Source organism: Mirounga leonina, unplaced genomic scaffold (assembly GCF_011800145.1).
Source record: "Mirounga leonina isolate KUSES-001 unplaced genomic scaffold, KU_Mleo_1.0 Mir_82, whole genome shotgun sequence".
NCBI classification, from domain to species: Eukaryota; Metazoa; Chordata; class Mammalia; order Carnivora; family Phocidae; genus Mirounga; species Mirounga leonina.
This window is the reverse complement of record NW_023270825.1, coordinates 39,512,773-39,534,978: the sequence shown is the minus strand read 5'-3', so window position 1 is coordinate 39,534,978 and position 22,206 is coordinate 39,512,773. Positions and strand designations below refer to the sequence as shown.

Genomic DNA, 22,206 nt, shown 5'->3' with positions numbered 1-22,206 from the left:
TTTTTATATGAAACACTTTAATTGCTAACAATATCACTGACGTTATTAGCATATACACAGGAAGGAGGGTATATCCTTGAAATCACTTATCCCCCAAAGGCAAAATACTTGAAAGAAGCAAAAGCAGAGGAGATCAGTGGGAGGGGACTTTGAATAAAGTTGTGCTTTGGTGTTTTGAAGTTCTACCTGAGTGTTCTCCACCCAGGAGCTGAAGACCTTCCCTCCCTTCACTCAATGTAGCCCATGAACTAGACTGCACAGGGCCTAATTTATTCACTGACTCTTTGCTTCCTTTCCTGAAGTCCGTAATCCAGTTGCAGTGAGGTGTGGTAGATGATTTGGAAAGAAGAATGCTACACATTCATCACATACAATGTCTAAGATAAAATAACACCTTCCTTTTCTCCTTCATTTGAAGACTTCAACTCAAGACTTCTCGTAGGAAAAGTAGAATGGCCAAATTAAAATCATTCTTAAATTATGCTTGACTTTAAAAATTAACTTAGGTCTTGCTGAAGAACAAGAAAAATTCCGGAATTAACTTTGGTCCCTGTCTTTCCTGACTGGCCAGGACACAAAAACATTTGGACTTACCAAGGTCCAAATCCCTTGTCCCTTGGGTAAGAGAAAGGAAGGTGCTAAGGTCCATGTGGCCCAGGTAAGACCCAGTTTGGCTTGTGAAATGGATGTGCTGACTATGGTGGGTTCCAGCCCCTACAGGGATGGAGCCACTCCCCATCACTGAGGGATGGGAAGACGGAAATGAGCAACCATCCCTTCCCAGGTGAGGAAATCCAACCCAGGGACGAAAGGAAGGACGCATTCACTCCCTCCAAGAGATCTCGGAGCGTACACACAAGTGCTCATGACTGGGGACGCGGGGCTTCAGCCGGCCCAGCGCTGCCGCGTGGAGCACCACACTCTGCCGCCGAAGTCCCGGCTGCGAATCTGCCTCTCCCCATCCTCCCCTGGTTGTTCTCTGTCCACTGCTGGACCAGCCAGGACAGGGCAACAGGGCCGGGCCTGAACCGCCCCTCTGCGGAACACTTCAGAGCGCCCAGGGAGCACTCGGCAGCCAAGGTGCTGCAGTGGAGAAAGCTGTCACTTTACCTTGTTGCTTACTGAGGAACAGCGGAGGGGGGGCGACGCCAAGACCTCGCGGCTCCGCGCCGTGCGTGGCCGCCGGGCTTTGGCTGGAACTCGCGGCTTCGGCAGGTGTCCCCTGGGCGGTGGGCCCCGCGGGCGGCGCCGGGGCTCCGTCCCCTGAGGGCAGCTCGGGGCCGGTGTGGGGGGGTGCCGCGGGGAACTTGAGGAAGGGGCCGGGGTCGGCCCGGCCCTGGCGGCTGGCTGCGCCCTCCTCGGCCCGGGCGCCCGGCTCCTCCCGGATGGCGTCCAGGGCGCCTGGCTTCATCGGGGGCGAGTCCTGCTCCCGCTTGGGGCTCTCCTCCGAGGCGGACGACGCGTCGCACGACTCGATGATGAGCTCGCTGTCCAGCTCGGCCTCGCGCTCCTCCCTCAGGATGCTGTACTGGATGGACGGCGAGGCCGGCGACGGCGGCGGGCCGCCCACGTGGCCGAAGGTCACGTAGCCCGAGGGCAGCGCGTCCTCGGCGGCCAGGGGGTCCTCGGACACCAGCTCGATCTCCGAGTCGCCCGACTCCGCGCTGCTGGCCTCGTGGTCCAGGGGGCTGGGGATGGTCGGCAGCCCGGACCTGGCCTTGGCCTCGGGCCTGCTGGGCACCTGGCCCGCCAGCCGTGGGCTCTCCGTTGTTTCATAGGATAACCCCTTTGCTTCTTTAATGGCAGTGATCAGCTCATCCTCGGAGATGCTGCATTTCCCCTGGGATTCTGCAGCAGATGGTTCTGTCGTCCCACAAAGCGAACAAAGAGCCAGAGAGGCACACACACGGACAGACAGATGGACACAGAGAGAAGAAATAAAACAAAATTCCATTAGGGGAGATGTTTTCTTGTTGCTTGAGAAACACATATCTCATTAGCACAAAAATAGCCTGTTTCCAGGGCTATGCTGAAAAGGCAGGCCACCTGAAGGAAAAGGCTAATTACTGTTATGGCCCAATTAATCAGTGTTTTACATACCTATCTATCTTCATCTAGCTACTTAAAAAAATGACAAAGCACTTTCTTAGCAACAGTCCCTCAGTTGGTTTTTCTATTTCAGTGTGGCAAAGATTCTAGAAGTCACAGTTTTAATTTCTGATTCATTCTCTCAGGGAAGTTTTCCAGGTTCACAGATTTCATCAGGTAATCTGATGTACAGAACTCTCTATTTTGGCCCACCAATATCAACAAATCTGAAAAATCATCCATTACTCCTTACCCATTGCTTTTCATGTTCCCTCCTTCAGTAAGACAAAGAAAGCTTAGTCTGGATCCTTATATACAATTTGATATCTGAGCTTTACATTTCCCATAAGAATCAATACCTTTACTCTTTTTCAGTGGAAAGTGTAACAAAGTAGAGCAATATAAGAGAAAATTTTTGCCAGTTTTACTGAGCAGGCTGTGAAGATGACCATAATGCACAATGCCCCTGGGCTTCTAACGATGGAGCCCACTATCATTCATTTTCCTCTCTTCCCTTCTTGAGAAGAACAAAACCCAAGAGTCACCCCCAATCCCCTGGGTGAATGCCTGCCTTCTGCCTGATGTTTATCCAGATGGCCGGAAAACTTCACCAGCAATCTTGCTGATATTTCTCTCCCTTAGATGAGACCACCTGGGATCACCATGACGACAGTTTTTGGGAGCTTGGTTTTTCCCTTGCCGTACAGGAGGGCCTCATTTCAGAATATTCCAGACAGTGGTCTCCGGCCCTTTTATAAGCAAGAAATACTTGTCATTTCTCCGAAGCTTTGAGGTCACTGATTTGGGGGGTGAGGGGAGCAGACTATGGCTAGGTAATCTGTTGGGAGAACCCCAATGGACAAAACATTTCCGATTTGTCTAATTCTTTATAAAGCAGAACTGATTTTATCCTTTATCCATACAGCATTCATTCATCTATTATTTTTTTATTATTCTTATGTTAATCCCCATACATTACATCATTAGTTTTAGATGTAGTGTTCCATGATTCATTGTTTGTGCATAACACCCTGTGCTCCACGCAGAATGTGCCCTCCTCAATACCCACCACCAGGCTAACCCATCCTCCCACCCCCCTCCCCTCTAGAACCCTCAGTTTGTTTTTCAGAGTCCATCGTCTCTCATGGTTCGTCTCATTCATCTATTATTTATTGAGAACGTACTATGTGTTAGGCTCTCTTCTAGGCATTTGGGACATATTTAGTGAATGAAAGATGTAACAAAATCTCTGCTTATATTCTAGTGGGAGGAGAACACAATCCATAATTATATATAGTAAATGAGTAAAGTATATAGTAGGTAAGATGTTAAGTGCTGTGAAAAAAAGTAGAGTAGGGTGAAGGGATCAGGAAGGCTGGGAGAGGGTGGGGATGAATCTGCAATTTTATTTTTTTTTAATGATTTTATTTATTTATTTGAGAGAGAGAGAGCGCACAAGCAGGGGAAGCAGCAGGCAGAGGGAGAGGGAGAAGCAGGCTTCCTGCTGAGCAAGAAGGATGAAGGGCTTGATCCCAGGACCCTGGGATCCTGACCTGAACCAAAGGCAGATGATTAACCGACTGAGCTACCCAGGCGCCCCTGAATCTGTAATTTTAAGTAGGGTAGCCAAGATAGACCTCACTGAGTAGGTAACCTATATTCAACACTTGGGGATTCAAGAGAGTGACTCATGATGATAATCAGAGGAAAAAGCATGCCAAACAAAGGGAACCCATAGTGCAGAGGCCTGGAGGTGGGACCTGCAATGATTTCTAGGTATCACAAAGGTGCCCAAAGGGTCTGACCAAAGTCCTGTTGTACAGCATTCCTAGGAGACCAGCAAGCGGGCACGCAGGGCCTGGGGCTCAGAGGGCTACAAGTAGCCCCGCAAGGCTGCCTGCCCTGTGTGCAAGCTGGCCTAGTGCTATGTGGACCAGGAGACTGGCTAGTGTCCACTCATTTTCTACAACTAGGAGCCCTGAGAGGCTTTATATTTGTTTATGTGAGGATTTGATTAACATCTGGCTTTTCAGCCTTCCCCACTTTCTCTGACCCCAGACTGGAAGCCCTAGGAGGGCAAAGGGCAGCCAACATCTTTTGTTCACGGTTGTATCTCCAGCACCTAGTGCAGGGTCTGGCTGACGTAAGGACTAGCTCAAATCTTTAGAACAGTGGTTCTTAATCATGTGTATGGCTTAGAAATTTTGCCTTAGTTGAAGTAAGTCTGAAGGGGCCTAGCCATCTGTATTTTGTAACTCCAAGGGTAATTTTTTTTTAAAGATTTTATTTATTTATTTGAGAGAGAGAGAGAGCACAAGCGGGGGAATGGCAGGCCGAGGGAGAGGGAGAAGCAGGCTCCCCATGGAGCAGGGAGCTGGTCAAGGGGCTCAATTCCAGGACCCTGGGATCATGACCTGAGCCGAAGGCAGATGCTTAACCAACTGGACCACCCAGGCACCCCTCCAAGGGTAATTCTAATAGTCACCTGTAGTTAGGGTTGGCAGACTTGGTAAATAAAAATAGAGGACATCCAGTTACATTTGAATCTCTGCTAAACTCTGAATTTTTTTAAGTGTATGTCCCATGAAATATTAGTATTTTATTTGGCAACCCTACCTCCAGTTGAAAACCATTGAGGTAGAGCACTCAGAAAAGGCTCAAGGATCTTGCTTCATTTACTCAAGAATAAGGATGGCATCAGATAGCTGGGGGATGTGGGATGGAAGGGCCTGATGTATTTCATCTTGGGCAGGTGAAAAGAATCCATCCTTATTATGAGTTAAAAGCTTCTCAGTAGAAATTAATAGATGTTGTCCTTCGTTCTTAACGGGAACCAAAAGTTTAACAAAGTGCTAAGAGGAATCGGGGAAAAAACTAGAACAAAATAGAAGTTTCTGTACACTCAGTTTTAAAATTTATGGGCCTCTGGCTAAGATACTGGTTATTCTGTGGCATGACTAACACAGCAAAGCTAGTAACAGTCAGCAAAAATACTTGAACAGATTATAAAAACTGAGAAGGTTAGAACTGCCCTGCCTGGGGAGATGTGTTTGCTGCTGACAATAATTAGACGACATAATTTAGAAGGATAAAAGGCAAGGTGAACATGGGCCAGTTTGCCAAGCTGCAGAGGCCACTGTGCAGTTGTGAATGGTGCTGCCATCCCCGTCTCCCCTTTGCTCCTGGCTCATTCTTCACTCATCATCCAGAGGGATCACTTGAAAACACACATCTGATCCTGCCCCTCTTTCCTTCCTTCTCCCCACTCTGGCCACATTGACCTTGCAACATTCCCGGCTCCGGGCCTCTGCACTGGCTGTCCCCTCAGCCTGGCCCTTCTTCCTCAGGTAGCTACATGGTCTACATGGTTTGCTGCTTCAGGTCTCTGCTCCCCCAGCCCCCAGTCAGGTCTCGGTCCAGAGCCCTCAGCAGGGAGAAGCCTTTCCTCACAACCACCCCCATCACTCTCTTACACTGTGTCTTGCTTTATTTTTCTTCAATACCATTATAAATACCTGATATTACACATTTATTTATTTGTGTGTAAGTGTTCCCAGTAAGAATGCAAGCTCCATGCAGACAGAAATCTTGCTAGGTTTCAGCACTGTATCCCCAGTGTGGTGACGGGACAATGCCTAGCATGGAGAAAATCGTCAACACACACCTGTTAAGTGAAGGGATGAATGCATGAATGAATGAATGAATGCCAATTCCCAGATTAAAACCCTCCAGTGGTTTCCTATTGCATTTGGAACAAAATCCAAAATCTTCATCCTAGCATGTGAATCCCTGAACAATCTGGGCCCTGCCCACCTCTGCAACTCTGTTCTATGCCATACTTGTCCTTTGCTCCTATAAAAATTAATAAAGGGAAACCTCGCTAATGTAGAGCCGGGAGGCTAGAAGGGGGGCGCTATACCACTCGATGCCAATTACAGGAAGAACTGTCAATTACAGACCCCAACAGAATCATCCACAGGAAGGAATGATCACTTACAGGCCCCAAAAGAAAAAGAGGTATATGAATCTTCTAGGAAAAGCTGATTCCCTCTGCAACTCAGCCAATGAGGAACCATCATCAGCCTGAACTCTTGCTTTTCTCCAATGGACTTTCATTCAAAACAGCCCCTCCCAACTTCCTTGGTCTTATTCATAAAACAATGTTCCTCTCCTCTGTTGGACATGCCTATGGTTTTACCATAGATAGCATGTCCTGAATTGTAATGCTCTGCTATTCCTGAATAAACCAATGTTTGCTGGCAAAATATTTATTTTTAAAGTTAACACTTCTTTGCACCATCTTTCAGTTCCCAAATAACACAGCCTTGGGGCCTGTGCGCTTGCTTTCCTCTGTACCTGGGGTCCCCTTTTTACCCCTTCCTTTGAATGTAAGCTCCTTCTCCTCATTCAAATCTCAGATCACATGACACCTCCTCAGAGAGGCCATCCTTGACCCCTTCACACCCAACACTCTATCACTCCTTAGAGGAATCAGACTGTGAAATTTCAGATGCTATGAAATTGATTTACTTCTTATTGCTTATTTCTTACTAAGGGAAGCTGGAGTAGTTTAATAATGACCTCTCGATTACTGTCCTCTCTGAGGCTAATACCTGGAAGAACATCCATGACCGTCCTAACATAGTCCTAGGAGTTGTGTCAGAAACAACATGGTGCCAGTGGGCCAGTGGTCTGGCATGTGTCAGGACACTGAGCATATTTTCCTAGGGTGCTTCACTTGTATTCATGATTGATCTTGGCTGAGAAGAAACTTCCAGTATGTAAGCTGTAAGAATTTTTGCCTCTGTATCTCAGAGTATATTATTTAACATGATGAAAATAGTTCAGTACTTTGGAGAAAATTACAAAATGGAGTAATCTACTGGAATTGAAGGAAATATATTAGACTCCTTGCTTAAGCTTCAGGGTCTGTGGCTAAAATTGTTCTAAATGAGAATTTCTCCTGATTCATAATTCACATAATTAGAATTACTAGAATTAGATCATTAGGATCATTATTATTATTATCCGAGTGTCACCTGAGAGTTCCAGGGGCTCACAAGATGGGCAGGGAGCTAGGGTAACCTCTTAGGATAAAAAGAACAAGGAGAAAGGCCTCAGTGACAAGCTAATTCCTCCTATCTTTCCTGCTAATTTTATTCTTATCTGTTGTCATTTGACTCAGGTGTTATGATGTGAGGCGTGTGTGGAGAGAGGAGCTGAACACGGGAGAGAACTTTGCAGGAGCGAAGGACTTACTGGGTCTGGGGACTTTCTCTCTCTTGAATAAACTTTGCTTAGAATGTTTATTTGGAGCAACTGCAGAAAAAACCATTGCCCTAATCCAATGCTGTTAAGTGCACAACCCAAGGTCATAAAACTCCAAGATCATGTCAGTCAGATCTGTCTTCTTCTTATCTTGAAGCTGCTCTAAAACCTTAATGGGCTATAGCTACTGAGAAAAGACAAAAGGAAATGTCTTAATAATTCCTAAGCCCTGTATCATAGCAAGTCTTTCTCATCAGGTCTGCAAACTGTAATTTTTACATGAGGCATGTGCCATGTAAATGGACCTGTATGTGCTAGGGCATTTCACTCTTCCTGAAGACTGCCTGAGTTCTTCTAAAAATGACCACCAGACAACCCCACAGCTTGGCAAAACAGAGCCGATGATATAGCTTCCATCTTCAGAGCATCAGTATCTTTATGTCATTGAAGAACAGAAGGGTTTTACAATGCATTATCACAAAGACCACAAGGAGGCTTCAGGACTCAGATATGTTGCTACTTCATGTTGTAATCTGAGACAAGTCACATCTAATCCATCTGGAGCCTCAGTTTCCTTATTTGTTGTCACTACCCAAATCTCAATTCACATCACATAGAAATTCACTGTGGCCTCATACCTCCTTGTCCTTGAACCTCCTCGGGCGAGAAGGCCCCCCCTCCTCCTCACCTGGTTATTTCCTTCTGCTCCATTCACCTGGGAGCTGCTGGACTCCCAGTGCTCGTCTGCACTCTATGTTTCCCTCTCTCAGAACACAAATACACAGGAGTGTGACTATCTCCTTGGTCATCTGTTCCACTGGAAGGCAGAAACTGTTTTTATTTGTTTGTTTGTTTGTTTGTTTTTTCAGTTCCAGCCTCACCAGTACCTAGTAGAGTGCCTGACCAAAAGAATGTATGTAGAACATGTTTGTTGAACGAATGGATGAATTTGAAAATCAGTGACACGGTGCAGTGGATCTTTACGACGCTTGGAGTTTTTATAGTTGAATGAGTCTAAGATCAGGTTGGAGAAGGGGAGGAATTGATGCTAAAATATTTAGGGAAACAGGACAGGAAGCACTTCCATTGAGTCCTAACACTGGACTTACTGCATTATCAGGATTTAGAGCAAGCACTCCTAATAGGCTTTCGATCTGTTTTAAGACTTCAGTAAAAGCTCTTGCACCTGACTACTGAAAATCATTTTTTTTTTTTTTGTAAATCAGAAAGGTTTGTAAATCACTTTTGAGTAGGGTAAGAATGCCAGCCACTGGGCACCTGGGTGGCTCAGTCGTTAAGCATCTGCCTTCGGCTCAGGTCATGATCCCAGGGTCCTGGGATCGAGTCCCACATCAGGCTCCCTGCTTGGCAAGAAGCCTGCTTCTCCCTCTCCCATTCCCCCTGCTTGTGTTCCTGCTCTCGCTATCTCTCTCTCTGTCAAATAAATAAATAAAATCTTAAAAAAAAAAAAACTTATAAAAAGAATGCCAGCCACTAGAGGCTGGGGAAGATCCAAGGACCTCTCATTGTCCTCTCCATCCTGATGCCTCATGAACGTTGAAAAGAGGTAGACATGCAAAGGCTTCACTTTTGCCACCCAGGATGGGGTGGTACAGGGTGGGGTGGGGACCCTCCTGTTACCATTCTGGCCTGTCACCTGGGTACAGGAGAATCCTTTGAATTTGAGAGGATATACGGTTTAACACCCTGCCTTGGGTCACAGTAGGAGAATTTTCAAGTTGACAAAGATCAGAGCTTAGTGAATTCTGAACTTTTTTATTCTAATGAAATAAATCCTCTAAGTTTAAAAAATAAAACTGTATGCAGAACTTCAACAAAGTAAAAAGACAAAAAATGACCCTGCTGAGGTTGAAGGAAGAAGAGTATCCTTTTTTTTTTTTTAGGTTTCCTCTCACTGCCCATATCCCCCTAAAGACTCTGAAGTGCACCCCAGCCCCCCTTCATTGTACAGGCTTGGAGCTGGGACGAGGAATGAGCAATGCCCTGTTCCCAGTGGCCCAGCTGGTCTGGGGAGGACAGGCACGGTGCTCTCTCTGTGACGCCTCCAAGGACCCGGAAGTCCATGTGGGAAGCTAACTAGAAGCAGACACCACCTCCCTCTCTGCTCTGAATGGTGGAGCCACATGAGGATTTCCCTGTTCCAGTGTGTCATCCTTACCTCTCCCCTCAAATGAAGAAAGAAACACTTTACAAGACAAATCTGACAGGACTTCCAGGGAAATCCCAGATCTCAACCTTAGTGCCATGAGCACAAGACTGAAAAAGTTGTATGTTAATTAAATCCAGTTAAACTGAGCCTTAAAGGGACCCTATAGTAAAATATTTTGAATACAGATTCGCGTTCCTTTAATATTCAGATCTCCATATCCTGAGTTTTCCCAAGGCAGGGAACACCGACTGGATCCCTTACCTGTCCCGGAAGACGGGGGCGTGACGGACCCCGGGCTGTCATCTTCAGGTTCTGAGACGGTGACCGTGGGGACTGTGTCAGGACTTGGTTTCAGACAGATACCTTGCTTCTCGGGGGTCTTCTCTTGGGTCGTGGTTTCAACAGAAGGCTCGATTTCAGTCAGCGTGATTTTGACAGGGGCAGTGATTAGAGGAGCCCTGTGCTGTTCTTCAGAGAGATCATCTATGTAGGGTGCAAACGTTGATTCTTCAAATAAATGGTCCTTGAGGATTTTTCCCTCCACAGGAACTGGTTTCTCCGGTTCACGGGCCTCCTCAGATTTTGTTGAGATATCAGTGTCCTTATTCTTAAAGTCTGAGCCTTTCTCTTCCAACGTGGGGTGACATTGCTCCCGATATTTCACCTCCTCTGGCCTGGTTATGTCAATGTATTTATAGGCTTCTGCTTTCATCTGGTCCAGGGGGTCTGCTAAGATCTTGTTCACTTCAGTGGACTCTGCCGGAGTCATCTCAATTCCCGAATCAGAACTAAATAAGCCACGAGGCTCCGTCCCAGGCACATCTGCTAAGGAGGGCCCGGGGGTACTCAACTCCTCAGGGCTATCAGAAGTGGTGACTTGGCCATTTTCCTTCTGAAGAATTCCCGTGAAATACGTAGAATCCTCCCGAGGTGGGTAACAGATGTTGGAAATCAGAGACGTGTAACACGATCCTTCCCCATCTTTTGATGCTGTTGAAAAGGTATGATCCATGGCCCTGGAGACATCTGCCGTACCTATGAATCAAAGCAGGAGCAGACAGTGAGTGGGCGCCTGGCTTCGGTTCCCTCTCCTGCCTAACCCCCCACCCACCCCCGTCCTGTGGAGACACGGCTTCCTTTCCCCTGAAGCCCTGGGAGTTCCCTCAGAGCACACTCATGTTCGTTTTCCTTGTCTCCCTCCCAGCCCAGGGCACTGGTGTTTTCCTGGTGGCAGAGCACACAGGCCCACATGAGTAGTTGGGAACAGATCCCAGCGGAGTAGAAAGCTGATGTTTCAAAATCTACTATCTCAATGTACAGTGACTTGGTCCTTCTTGGTATTTTTCAGCAGAGGCCCTCTTTGTATCTCAAGTATTAATGACTCTTTAAATATAGCTGGAAAGGCAGGCTAATTCAGGTTTGTAGATGCAAAAATGGGATAGCCGAGTGGGGAGAGGGGCTGCTCTTGGAGACTCAGAGAGCTGGGAAAGGCCTCAAGAGACCCTCTGGCCTGGCCCTTTCAGTCAGGGACACCTGCTTCACCTGGACGGATGCTGTCCCTTCTCTTTTTAAAGGTCCTCAGCTAAAGGGACTCCTAGTTTTCCAGTGGCCTCATCCCAAAGTGGTATCACTTCAATGAGCGCTTCCCTATTTCTGCAGTTTTCTCCTCATTTTGTTTTCCTCCTCATTCACCCACCTACTGCCCATTTTCTACCTTCCAGGGATATTCAAAATGACCCACTGGGAATTTCTTGGTTCCACTGGTGGTGTTAAGGGCAAAACAAGTTTCTAAAGTTTGAGTCTATGCAATGTTTTCACTTGGCCTTTATTCTACTCATAAACCAGCCCCAAAATTCACTAATAGCAAGAAGAAGAGGAGAACCCTCTATAATTTTTCTTTGCTATAAAATGCTGCCAGAGGGGGAAAAAAACTAACATTTATTGAGGCTTTATCTTGTGTTAAGCAGTGGGATTTTACCTAATTCTCAAAACTCTTTTATAAACTAAGCCCCACACTCTCAACCCATCACACACATACACACACACAAACACACACGAAGCCCTTAGGACACACTCAAAGAATATTCCAGGGCATCAATCCATAAAAGTAAAAAAAAAAAAAAGTAGTAGCAGTAATATAGTAATATTAATAGCTAATATCTGCGTGTTTGCCATGCATCAGAGATAGTTCCAAGCTTTTAATTAATATTTACTCACTTAATCATCAAAGCAATCCTAGAAGATGGGTGCTATCATTAGCCACATTTTACAGACAAGGACATCCCAGCCAAGATTCAAACCCAAGAAGTTTCAAAGTCAGTAAACATGCCCTAACACCCTCTGCAACTCCTTAAATCAGTTTGTGAAGTTTTCTTCAAAGGAATTTTGACACTTCTCCAAAGAAGACATACAAATGGCTAACAGACACATGAAAAAACGTTCATCATCATTAGCCATCAGGGAAATTCAAATCAAAACCACACTGAGATACCACCTTACACCAGTTAGAATGGCAAAAATGGACAAGGCAAGAAACAACAAATGTTGGAGAGGTTGTGGAGAAAGGGGAACCCTCTTACACTGTTGGTCGGAATGCAAGTTGGTACAGCCACTTCAGAAAAAAGTGTGGAGGTGCCTCAGAAAATTAAAAATAGAGTTACCCTATGACCCAGCAATTGCGCTACTGGGTATTTACCCCAAAGACATAGATGTAGTGAAAAGAAGGGCCATATGCACCCCAATGTTCATAGCAGCAATGTCCGCAATAGCCAAACTGTGGAAAAGAGCCGAGATGCCCTTCAACAGATGAATGGATAAAGAAGATGTGGTCCATATATACAATGGAATATCACTCAGCCATCAGAAAGGATGAATACCCAACTTTTACATCAACATGGATGGGACTGGTGGAGATTATGCTAAGTGAAATAAGTCAAGCAGAGAAAGTCAATTATCCTATGGTTTCACTTATTTGTGGAACATAAGGAATAGCATGGAGGACATTAGGAGAAGGAAGGGAAAAATGAAGGGGGGGAAATCGGACGGAGAGATGAACCATGAGAGACTCTGGACTCTGAGAAACAAACAGGGTTTTAGAGGGGAGGGGGGAGGGGGGATTGGTTAGCCCGGTGATGGGTATTAAGGAGGGCACGTACTGCATGGAGCACTGGGTGTTACATGAAAACAATGGATCGTGGATCACCACATCAAAAACCAATGATGTATTGTATGGTGACTAACATAACTTACCAAAATAAAATTTAAAAAAAAGAAAAGAAAAGGTGCAGATGGGGGCAGGATTTTACAGATGGGCAGATTTTTTTTTTACATTATGCAAATCAATTGCAACCTCACTGCCTGCAGGTGACCTTTGTTTGGTGCGTCTACAAGGGGCTGGGAGCTATGTTGGATTGTGTTAGGCCTAGGTGACAAGGGGACACAGTGATGGCACTTGCCTCCTGTGATATTGTAATGTCTAATAAATATATATTTGAGCTTCAAAAAAAAAGGAATTTTGAATCAGTTTTATTACAAATAAACTTGGCTTTTGTCTTCTTCTAGCTCTCTTCTTGGTGATTCAACCCACTGGTCATCTATGGGGAATGGAAAAGCACACCGCCTCTAGCCCCTTCCACCCTGGCACCTGCTGTTTTCCTTCCCTGGAGCTCTCTTCCCCCAGATACCTGCCTACCTCACCCCTTCACCACCAAGTCTGCTCAAATGTCACCTTCTGTTTTATTATTATTATTATTATTTTTTAAAGATTTTATTTATTTATTTGAGACAGAGAGAATGAGAGACAGAGAACATGAGAGGGAGGAGGGTCAGAGGGAGAAGCAGACTCCCTGCCGAGCAGGGAGCCCGATGCGGGACTCGATCCCGGGACTCCAGGATCATGACCTGAGCCGAAGGCAGTTGCTTAACCAACTGAGCCACCCAGGCGCCCCTCAAATGTCACCTTCTTAAGGAAGATGACCCCGACCACTCTCTCTCCAAGTGCGACCGGCCCTCCCCTCCCTACTCCCTGGCGATCCTGTGCCCTCCTACCCTTCTCTCTATCTTTTCTTTTTCCCATAACTCTTGTCTCCTTCTAAAATACCACTTAATTAACCGATTTATTTATTACCTATTTATTGATTGTTGAGGTATGTTCTATGAGGGCAGGAATCTTTGAATATTTTGTCCACTAAGGCAGCCCAACACCTAGAACGGGGCCTGGCACATAATAAGTGCTCAAATACTTGCCAAATAAAAGAAGGTATTTTGAAGTTTAGAATAAAACACACATAACAGGATTGTGTGAGAAGATAGGTTGGAAGTATTTTAAAGCTTCTTTCATGATATGGGCTCAGTCCACATGTAGACCTCACTAGAGGCAGGGGAATGAATCCATTTTCTTAAACTGAGCCAAATACCCTTAAATACCCTTAAAGTTTCTCTAGGTTCTAACTTACTGAAATGTGTATACATTACATAGTGCCTATCAGATAGAAATTATGAAAACAGAAAGTCCTTCCAGACAGTAAATTATGTGAGAGTCCTGTGGGACTGTTAGAACAGAGAAGCCAAGCTGAGCCTCAAGGCTCAGGAAAGCCAATTAATTCTTGTCAGGGTTTCCTGCAGAGCTGGCAGATGTGAGAGCTGAGGCGGGAGCAAAAGCCAGTTGCCCCAGGTTGGAACAAATATTGCTACATTGTTAAATACAAATCCACCAAATAAAAGTGCTTTCCTTGTCTGGGCTAGAAATGACTACTTTCTTTATATAACTAGGGATTACTTGGAACTCTGACTTCCTCATCCTCTCCGGCTGTTTCCCTGTCATCTAGAAGACTGATTTGTGTGGAGGCAGATGTACCTGAGAGTCAATGTGTGGACCCAGGGATGCTCCCTCTGGAGGCAGCTGGACCAGAGGGCACAGTAAATTCAGTTACCTGGATGCATTTAAAATGGGATTGAACTTTAAATTTTCAATTTGCAAGGAATTTTTCTGGAAGGTACTTACAATAAAAAACTGAAGGATTCACAGGCCTCTCTTTCTGGCCAAAAGCTAAGTGGAAGAAGAATGAAAACAAGCCAAGACTATTGTCATTGGAGCACATGTGTGGACATAATCAGGCTTTTGTGTCCCCCCATGTCAGATCAGAAATACTAATCATGAGCTAGACAAATTCAGTAATTTCATCAAGGGTGGGTGTTTTGTTTTATTTTATATCTTTAATTCTCTGGCAGTGCTAAAGAATGAGATGGTCAAGATGACTTGCAGAAGATGGTCTTATATTCCCCAAGGAAAGTTTCAAGCCTCAGATCCTTTAGTTCTTAAACTCTGACTCATCCTCCCAGAATTGAGCTCCTTGGATTGGTGGCCTACAACTTAATTTTGAATTCTGGTTCTACCACTATCAGTTGGGAGACTGTGGAAGCCTCTCTGTGCATCAGTTTATTCATTTTGAAAATGGGGGCAGGAATGGCTCCTCTTGGATCGGGCTGTTACAAGGATTAAATGACATAAGGCACTTAGCTCTTCGCCTGGCACATAGCACGTCCTCAATAAATGAGAGCTATGGATTTTATTATTACCTCTATTTTCCAAAGAGGATACTAGCCATTTCCAACACATTCCCACCTGTCTATTAGTTTGGTACTTTATCCGTAATGAGGTGCAATCGGGGTCTTTTGGGCAAGGAGTTAAATCTAGCCAAACCATACACATGTTGCACTCTGGGGTCTGCCTTAGATGCTAAAGTCCCCGGAGTGCAAGGCCATGGCTGTCTGCACAGCATCACGAGCAGGTGGTTGCTTCTTAAGTACTTTCTAGGGATGCAACGGACATAGATCCATAGACATGGTGATGACTGACCTGAATGTGAAAAGTTGAAACTTACCAAGACAATAGACAGAAAAGTAACAGAAGTATTCAGTGTCCATGGATGAGCTTTCTCCCTTGTGGATGGAGCTCATTCTGACTCCTCAAGGCGAAGAGAAGGGGTCTAGGGTTTAAGATGATGCTTTATAATTCAGTAAAACCCCTCTTACTGCTTTGAAATGGAAACAGAGAATGCCAGAAAGAAAGACTGATTATACCAAAAGGTTTTCTCAGCACAGAGGTAGATATGCTCCATTAGAGAAATCTGGTTTACCTACCTCCCAGGATTAAAAACAAAACAAAACAGAAAACACCAATTATTGTTTGAATAGAGCCAATATTTACAGATATAGGGGACATTAGTCCCATTAAATTGAGAAATATATATATATATATATATATATTTTATATTCATGAGAGACAGAGCGAGAGAGAAAGGCAGAGGGAGAAGCAGGCTCCCAAGGAGCAGGGAGCCCGATGCGGGACTCGATCCCAGGACCCTGAGATCATGACCTGAGCCGAAGGCAGACACTTAACCATCTGAGCCACCCAGGCGCCCCGAAATATATTTTTAAAAGGGGGGGACAATATAAAAAATCTGGAATGTCAGTGGGGGTGGGGAGAGAGATACAGATTAAAATTCAAGAATTAGAGGCCAGAAGCAGTGACCCGGAATGAATCTGCATTCATTTTCCCCACAATCGTTTGCCCTTAGGCTGCCTGTGTGATGGATGGCTGTAGCCTGCAGAGTTTAGGCTGTAAGGCTTTTTCCCTGAAACTCCCACTCATCTTTTCTGAGTGCTGAGATATCAGCAGGCCCACAGGATGGAGGCTGTGACACATGTGACAACAGAGCCATTTATGAGGGATGAATATACCAGGGAGGCTCCAGGAGCCTCTATGTCACCTAGAAAACATTCTCCTTCTCAAATTAAGTGGTCTGTGATTTAACATGAAAAATGGGTGTTGAAAAATCCAGGTATACCCATTCTTTATAATTTTAATTATGTGATTATTTAATAAAGTTAAAAAAAAAGAGAGAGAGAAAAAGAAAGAAAAACGAGCCTGCGTTCTCCAGCAAAAGACTCTAAGCCAAAGCTGGTGGCAAGTTTGGGGGTTTAAGAATATGAGTAACTACTCTTTCTTTCCCCAATTTCCTGCCTTATTTAAAATTCCCTGTCAGAATAATAGATTTAGATGTTGAGATTGCAAAATTAATGTTTAATAAAAAATGATTCAGCAAGGGTTTGTTTTTTTGTGGGTGTCCCCCCCCCCCCATATGAAAAGCTAGGACTTGCACTGCTTGTGGAATTTTCACATTAGCAGAAAATTCTGTTAGTGGAAAAAACCTGGCCTGGCAGACAAACCACTGTCTAAGTTTCTCGGACAGTTCTCAGCAGTGCCTTGGAATGCACAAAGCCACAGAGCACCAAGATGGAATGGGAGTAGAAATTCTGAGGAGCTTGGAAATGTGGGATATAGTTTGCCTGCTGTCCAAAGGTGAAAATGTGATTCTATGACCTTCTTTGGGGGACAATCATTTTTGGGAGGAGAGGGGAGGTAAATAATATTTGTAATTCACTTAAATCTTAAGAAAAAGTCCTTCAAACCCTACATAGACTTCCCATTTCCTTTTTAAACAGCTTTATTGGTTATGTGAATTATATTCACAAACCATGAAATTCCCTCGTAAAGTGTTGAGTCCAGCAGTTTTTGTATATTTACAGAGTTATACAACCATCATCACTATCAGTTCTACCCCCCTAACTCAGATGCATTCTACCCTGATGCTTTCAATACAGAGAAAGCTCTCAGTTACCCCTGCCATGCAAAGAATTACCTTTGGGACATAAACAAGAGCAATCCCATCCTATTTATCATTTGTTGATAGAATATTGCTCTCTGATTTCCAAAGAGGAAAATAATTGGTTTTGGTCACCTGACTTCAATGCTATGTATACATGGAGAGTAGAAAAAAAAAAGGTATACTATATTTTGTTTGTACATTAATGTTTCATTTGCTCTCCCTCCTGCCCCCCCCCCCCACCACGTAGATCATCTAGCTAATCCCCATAGTTCCTTTTACATGATCTTTCTCCCTTACTTCCCATTCCATGGCTACCTTCTCAGCTGGACTCTAACCACCTTCCCCTTGAATGACTGATAGGTTCCTAAGTGTCTGGCTTCCAGGCTCACCTCTTCTGTGTTCCACCCTGCACGTGGCTACCATATGCCTCTCCCTAAAACACTACTTTCATATGTCACTTCTCTACTCCAAAGTCTCTGGTGGCTATCTCTGCCCATCCATTCGCTTAGAATTCAGGATCCTCTTCAATGAGGTCCCAGTCTGCCTTGATGGTTTTATTTCTGAGCCTGCTCAGGAAACACACTTGATCAAGCCCACAGACATGAGATTTTCAGCTTCTACAGCCTTTTACTCAACCCTTCCCTTTAGGAAAGGCTCTTTCCCCAAATCCAATTAAAGTCATGGATGATGTGTCATCTCCTCTAGGAAGTCTCCCCCTACTTCCCCACCTCTCAGTGCTTTCTCCCTCATCCCCACTCCAAGGGCCATGACCATTTATTTAGGGCTCATTGGCTTTTCTGCCTTTGTTGTCAGCTATCTTTTTCTGCATACTTGTGGAAAACCATGTCTTATACTTCTTCATATCCCTGAGTTCCTAGTGCTTTGCATATGGTACACACTCAGTAATTACTGTGGATGTGGATGACTACCTCCATATTACCATCTGATTGAGTCACATTCAAGAGCTCTTAGAATGAGCTTTACCATCAATCATGTATTACTCCAATTTAAAATTTACTCAACGCTTAACCATTGCGAAGCACCAAAATGAAGGACATTCTTATGATTATGTAGGCTTAGTAACCTACTGTGTCACAAACATTCACAATGAAGCCATTGTTTGTAAACAGGAGTTCAGGTCCCTCTGGCTGCTTATGGCAGTGATGCTAGAGGGGATCATAACTGGAGCAGGGAGGTCCTATATGGGGCCCGGACATTTAATATATCCTGATTTATCTTTCTGGTCAGGCATGGTGTTATCAGAAGAAAGTAAAGAAGGATCAAAATGGTTCTTTGAGGGGCGCCTGGGTGGCTCAGTCAGTTAAGCGACTAACTCTTGATTTCAGCTCAAGTCATAATCTCAGGGTCATGAGATCAAACCCCACCCCACCCCCGCCAACCTTTGGGCTCCATGTTCCACGCTCAGCAGGGAGTCTGCTTAAGATTCTCTCCCACTCTCTTTGCCCCTCCCCACCTCGAGAGCGCACTCTCTCTCTAAAAAATTAAAAAAGGGTGGGAGGTGGCTTCTCTGAAGTCATCTAATCCCAGGATCTCATCCACAAGATTAAGATTGACCATTTCCCAACTTTAGTTTGAATATTTGCATTGATGGCATCTCACTGCTTACTATGCAAACCTAATTATTAGTAAGTGTTGTAGTTAAGAGCCTATGCCCTGGGGTGAAGTGCAGGACTTTGCATACTGACTCCACCATTACCTGGTTGTGTGAACAGGGGCAGATTTCCTAATGCCTTTGTGCTTCAGTTTTGTCTATTAACCCAATAATTACCATCTCCTAGGATTTTTGCAAAGACTAAAGGAGATATTGGAATCAAAGCGCAAAGCATTATGCTGATACATACGAAGGACTCATTATTGTTTTTAAAATTTAACTTAAATATACCTCCCTATTGCTTTCAGCCTTCAGTCCCAGGTTTGTCTTCACATTCTATTAGTGAAAACAGACACCTCAAATAATTAGTATACAATATGGCATATAAAGAGCTAATCCCCTAAAATAAAGTGAGTTCCTAGAAACCAAGAAGAAAAAGCCATCAATCCATTTATTTAATAATAGACAAAGGACAAGAATAAACACTTTGCATGGAAAAGTCAATATAAATAACCCCAGAACATAAAAATCCAAGTTAAAACAACCCCAAAAATAACATTTCCCCATTTTGCAGACTGGGTAAACCTCAAAAACTGTTTGGCTATACACTCTTTGGTGAGACTGGGGGAAACCGGCATTCTCATCCAAAGCACAGCCTGGTGGGATTGGTGTGATATGCCCCTGGGGAGGGCAATTTGGCAGTGTCTAGCCACGTTATAAATTCATTTACTCTTTGAGTCAGCACTCTTACAGAAATTATTCTATAGACATACTTGCACATGCTTATTTTTTTTTTAAATAACCCTCTTTTATTTATTTTTAACTTTTTTAAAGCTTTTATTTATTTATTTGCCAGAGAGAGAGCACAAGCAGGGGGAGTGGCAGGCAGAGGGAGAGGGAGAAGCAGACTCCCCGCTGAGTAGGGAGCCCCATGCGGGGCTCGATCCCAGGACCCTGGGATCATGACCTGAGCTGAAGGCAGCCGCTTAACCGGCTGAGCCACCCAGGTGCCTCTATTCACAAACTTTTTAATTTAACTTAATTTAATTTTAATTCCAGTGTAGTTAACATACAGTGTTATATTAGTTTCCGGTCTATAATACAGTGATTCAACACTTCCGTACATCACCCGGTGCTCATCAGGACAAGTGCGCTTCTTAATCCCCATCACCCCACCCATCTCCCCTCTGGTCACCGTCAGTTTGTGCTCTAGAGTTAAGAATCTTTCTTGGTTCACAAACTTTTACACCTGCCACCCTGCACTATTAGCATGTTGCATTTGCAGCTAACCAAAACATATGGGTATATAAGTTGTTTTTTTTCCCTCTAAATGACTGTATAATTTCAAAATGTAATTTTAGCCATAGTACTGGGTGTAACGTTTGAAAGACGTTAAATTCGGAGGCAAAGAATATTCATGATAATTGCCTATGACCTGCATCTATCACTTAGAACACACTGAAGAAGACCCTAGAAAGGGGACTTACCTCAGTATGGAATAATCCACAAAATCAAGCTAATGCTGATGCTGGATTGAGGGTCTTCTCATTAGAATGTGTCTTATAAAGGGAAATGTATGGCCACAAAGCCCGGGGCCATCCTTGTAGGGCTGTCACCAGTCCACACTGTGTCTTGACAAAAAAAAAAAAAGATATTCTTCTTCGGGTGGACACAGATTTATGCCACAGGCTTGCATCCTCTGCTGAAGGTCTTGGATTTTGTGCCAGTGTTGGGAATTGAACATAGGTCACAAACGTCACTGGGATCTAAGACAATGTCATGTAAAGCTGTGAGAGGTACATAAGGAAGGACAAATGAGGATGTCAACTGAGGGATAATAGTGTTAGAAAGATGACATGGCACGTGATGCGTCATGACGTGGTATGAAGTTGGTGACGGCATGCCGTGGTGCGGAGTGGTGGGCGGTGTGGTGCTGTGTATGTGCTGTGTCCTGGTAGCATGACACGACATGGCGTATGGTGCGCTGTGCTATGGCATTTGGGGACAGAAAAATCACAGGCGTCAAGAGGACTTGGAGTTCCATCTCCATCAAGTTACTGACCTTTAATGTCATTAAAGTCTCAGGAAAAGAGGAAGATAATCACAATAACTAACATTTAAGGTACATGCTTATTATGCTCCAAACAAGATAATTGAATGGATTGTCTCATTTTAAGCTTCAACAATTTATGAGGCTTTTTTTTTTTTTTTTAAATCACACTCATGCTATTGACGAAGACACTGAAGCTTTGAGAGGTCAAGGAATTTGCTCTGAGGAACACAACCAGAAATGACAGGACCAGAACTTGGACTTAGGGCTATCGGACTGCAAAGCAGATGCCGTTAGCACTATTCTCAGAATTGCTTCAAGGACTAAAGTAGACTGAACGGTTTGTGGCTGGCTTCTTGAGCAAAGCTAGATGGATCTGATTTGGAGTCACGTCACAGCTAATAATGCAGCCAAGTAGAAAGAAATTGTCTCTGCACAGTCTCTGCACAAAGCAGACTCAGTGGCTGATCAATGTTCATTTCTTACATAAATCGTTAAGTGGTTGTGGCAAGAAAGTGTGTGTTCTAGGACTTATGATTTAACTGAGAGTATCTCAAAGTGGATTTTAAAAACTGTTAGGATGGGGCGCCTGGGTGGCTCAGTCGGTTAAGCGTCTGCCTTCGGCTCAGGTCATGATCCCCGGGTCCTGGAATCGAGCCCCGTGTCAGGCTCCCTGCTCAATGGGGATCCTGCCTCTCCCTCTGCCACTCCCCCTCTGCCCCTCTCCCTGCTTGTGCTCTCTCTCTCTCAAATAAATAAATAAAATCTTTAAAAAAAAAAAAAAACTGAGGCTGACTGCTTTTTTGAGGCTTTTATTTTGAAACGTAATTATCAGTAGCTCCCATTTTGCTTTTATACAGCATTTCTTCCTCCTCAGGTTTTCAAAATCTAATGCCTATGTTTTGCTACTCATGGAATATTTGAAATTTAATTTGGGGTTTTGAGCATTCCTAATTTCAAACATTATCTCATATTGGAACATATCTTATAAAACAGAAATAAGTGAATGACATCTTGGGACAAATTAGCTTAAAACGGCAATCTGGGGCACATCAGTTGGCAGATCCTTTGACTTTCACACATACTCATACACGGAGTCAAGATCAAAATATATGTAGAAAATGTATTCTAATAGGTGTATAGAAAATAGTGCCAGAGGTAGCCATACTAACCAAGGAAAGTGACAAAAAGATTAATGTCCTGTATCAACAGAGTATTCATTTTGCTCCTCTGAGCTCTCTGATCTATGGGCTGAGGTAAAGTGTGTACTGCAAGCAAGACAATAACTCAGCCATCGATGTGCCAGAGTTTGGGAGTATTGATTGGCTCTCAGTGCCAGGTCAGGAAA

General features: G+C 44.3%; 1 protein-coding gene across 4 annotated transcripts in view; it reads right to left on the bottom strand.

Annotated features, from left to right (window-relative positions):
- The window catches only part of RTN1 (reticulon 1), a 381,779-nt gene that overhangs the window by 86,964 nt on the left and 272,609 nt on the right, over nucleotides 1-22,206 (bottom strand). For all 4 annotated transcript variants that reach the window (XM_034993216.1, XM_034993215.1, XM_034993217.1 and 1 more), the window contains 2 exons: nucleotides 9,788-10,561; nucleotides 1,111-1,863 (listed from right to left, as the gene is read on the bottom strand). In XM_034993216.1, the coding sequence (XP_034849107.1) occupies nucleotides 1,111-1,863; nucleotides 9,788-10,561 (1,527 nt within the window). The remainder of the gene's footprint in view (nucleotides 1-1,110; nucleotides 1,864-9,787; nucleotides 10,562-22,206) is intronic.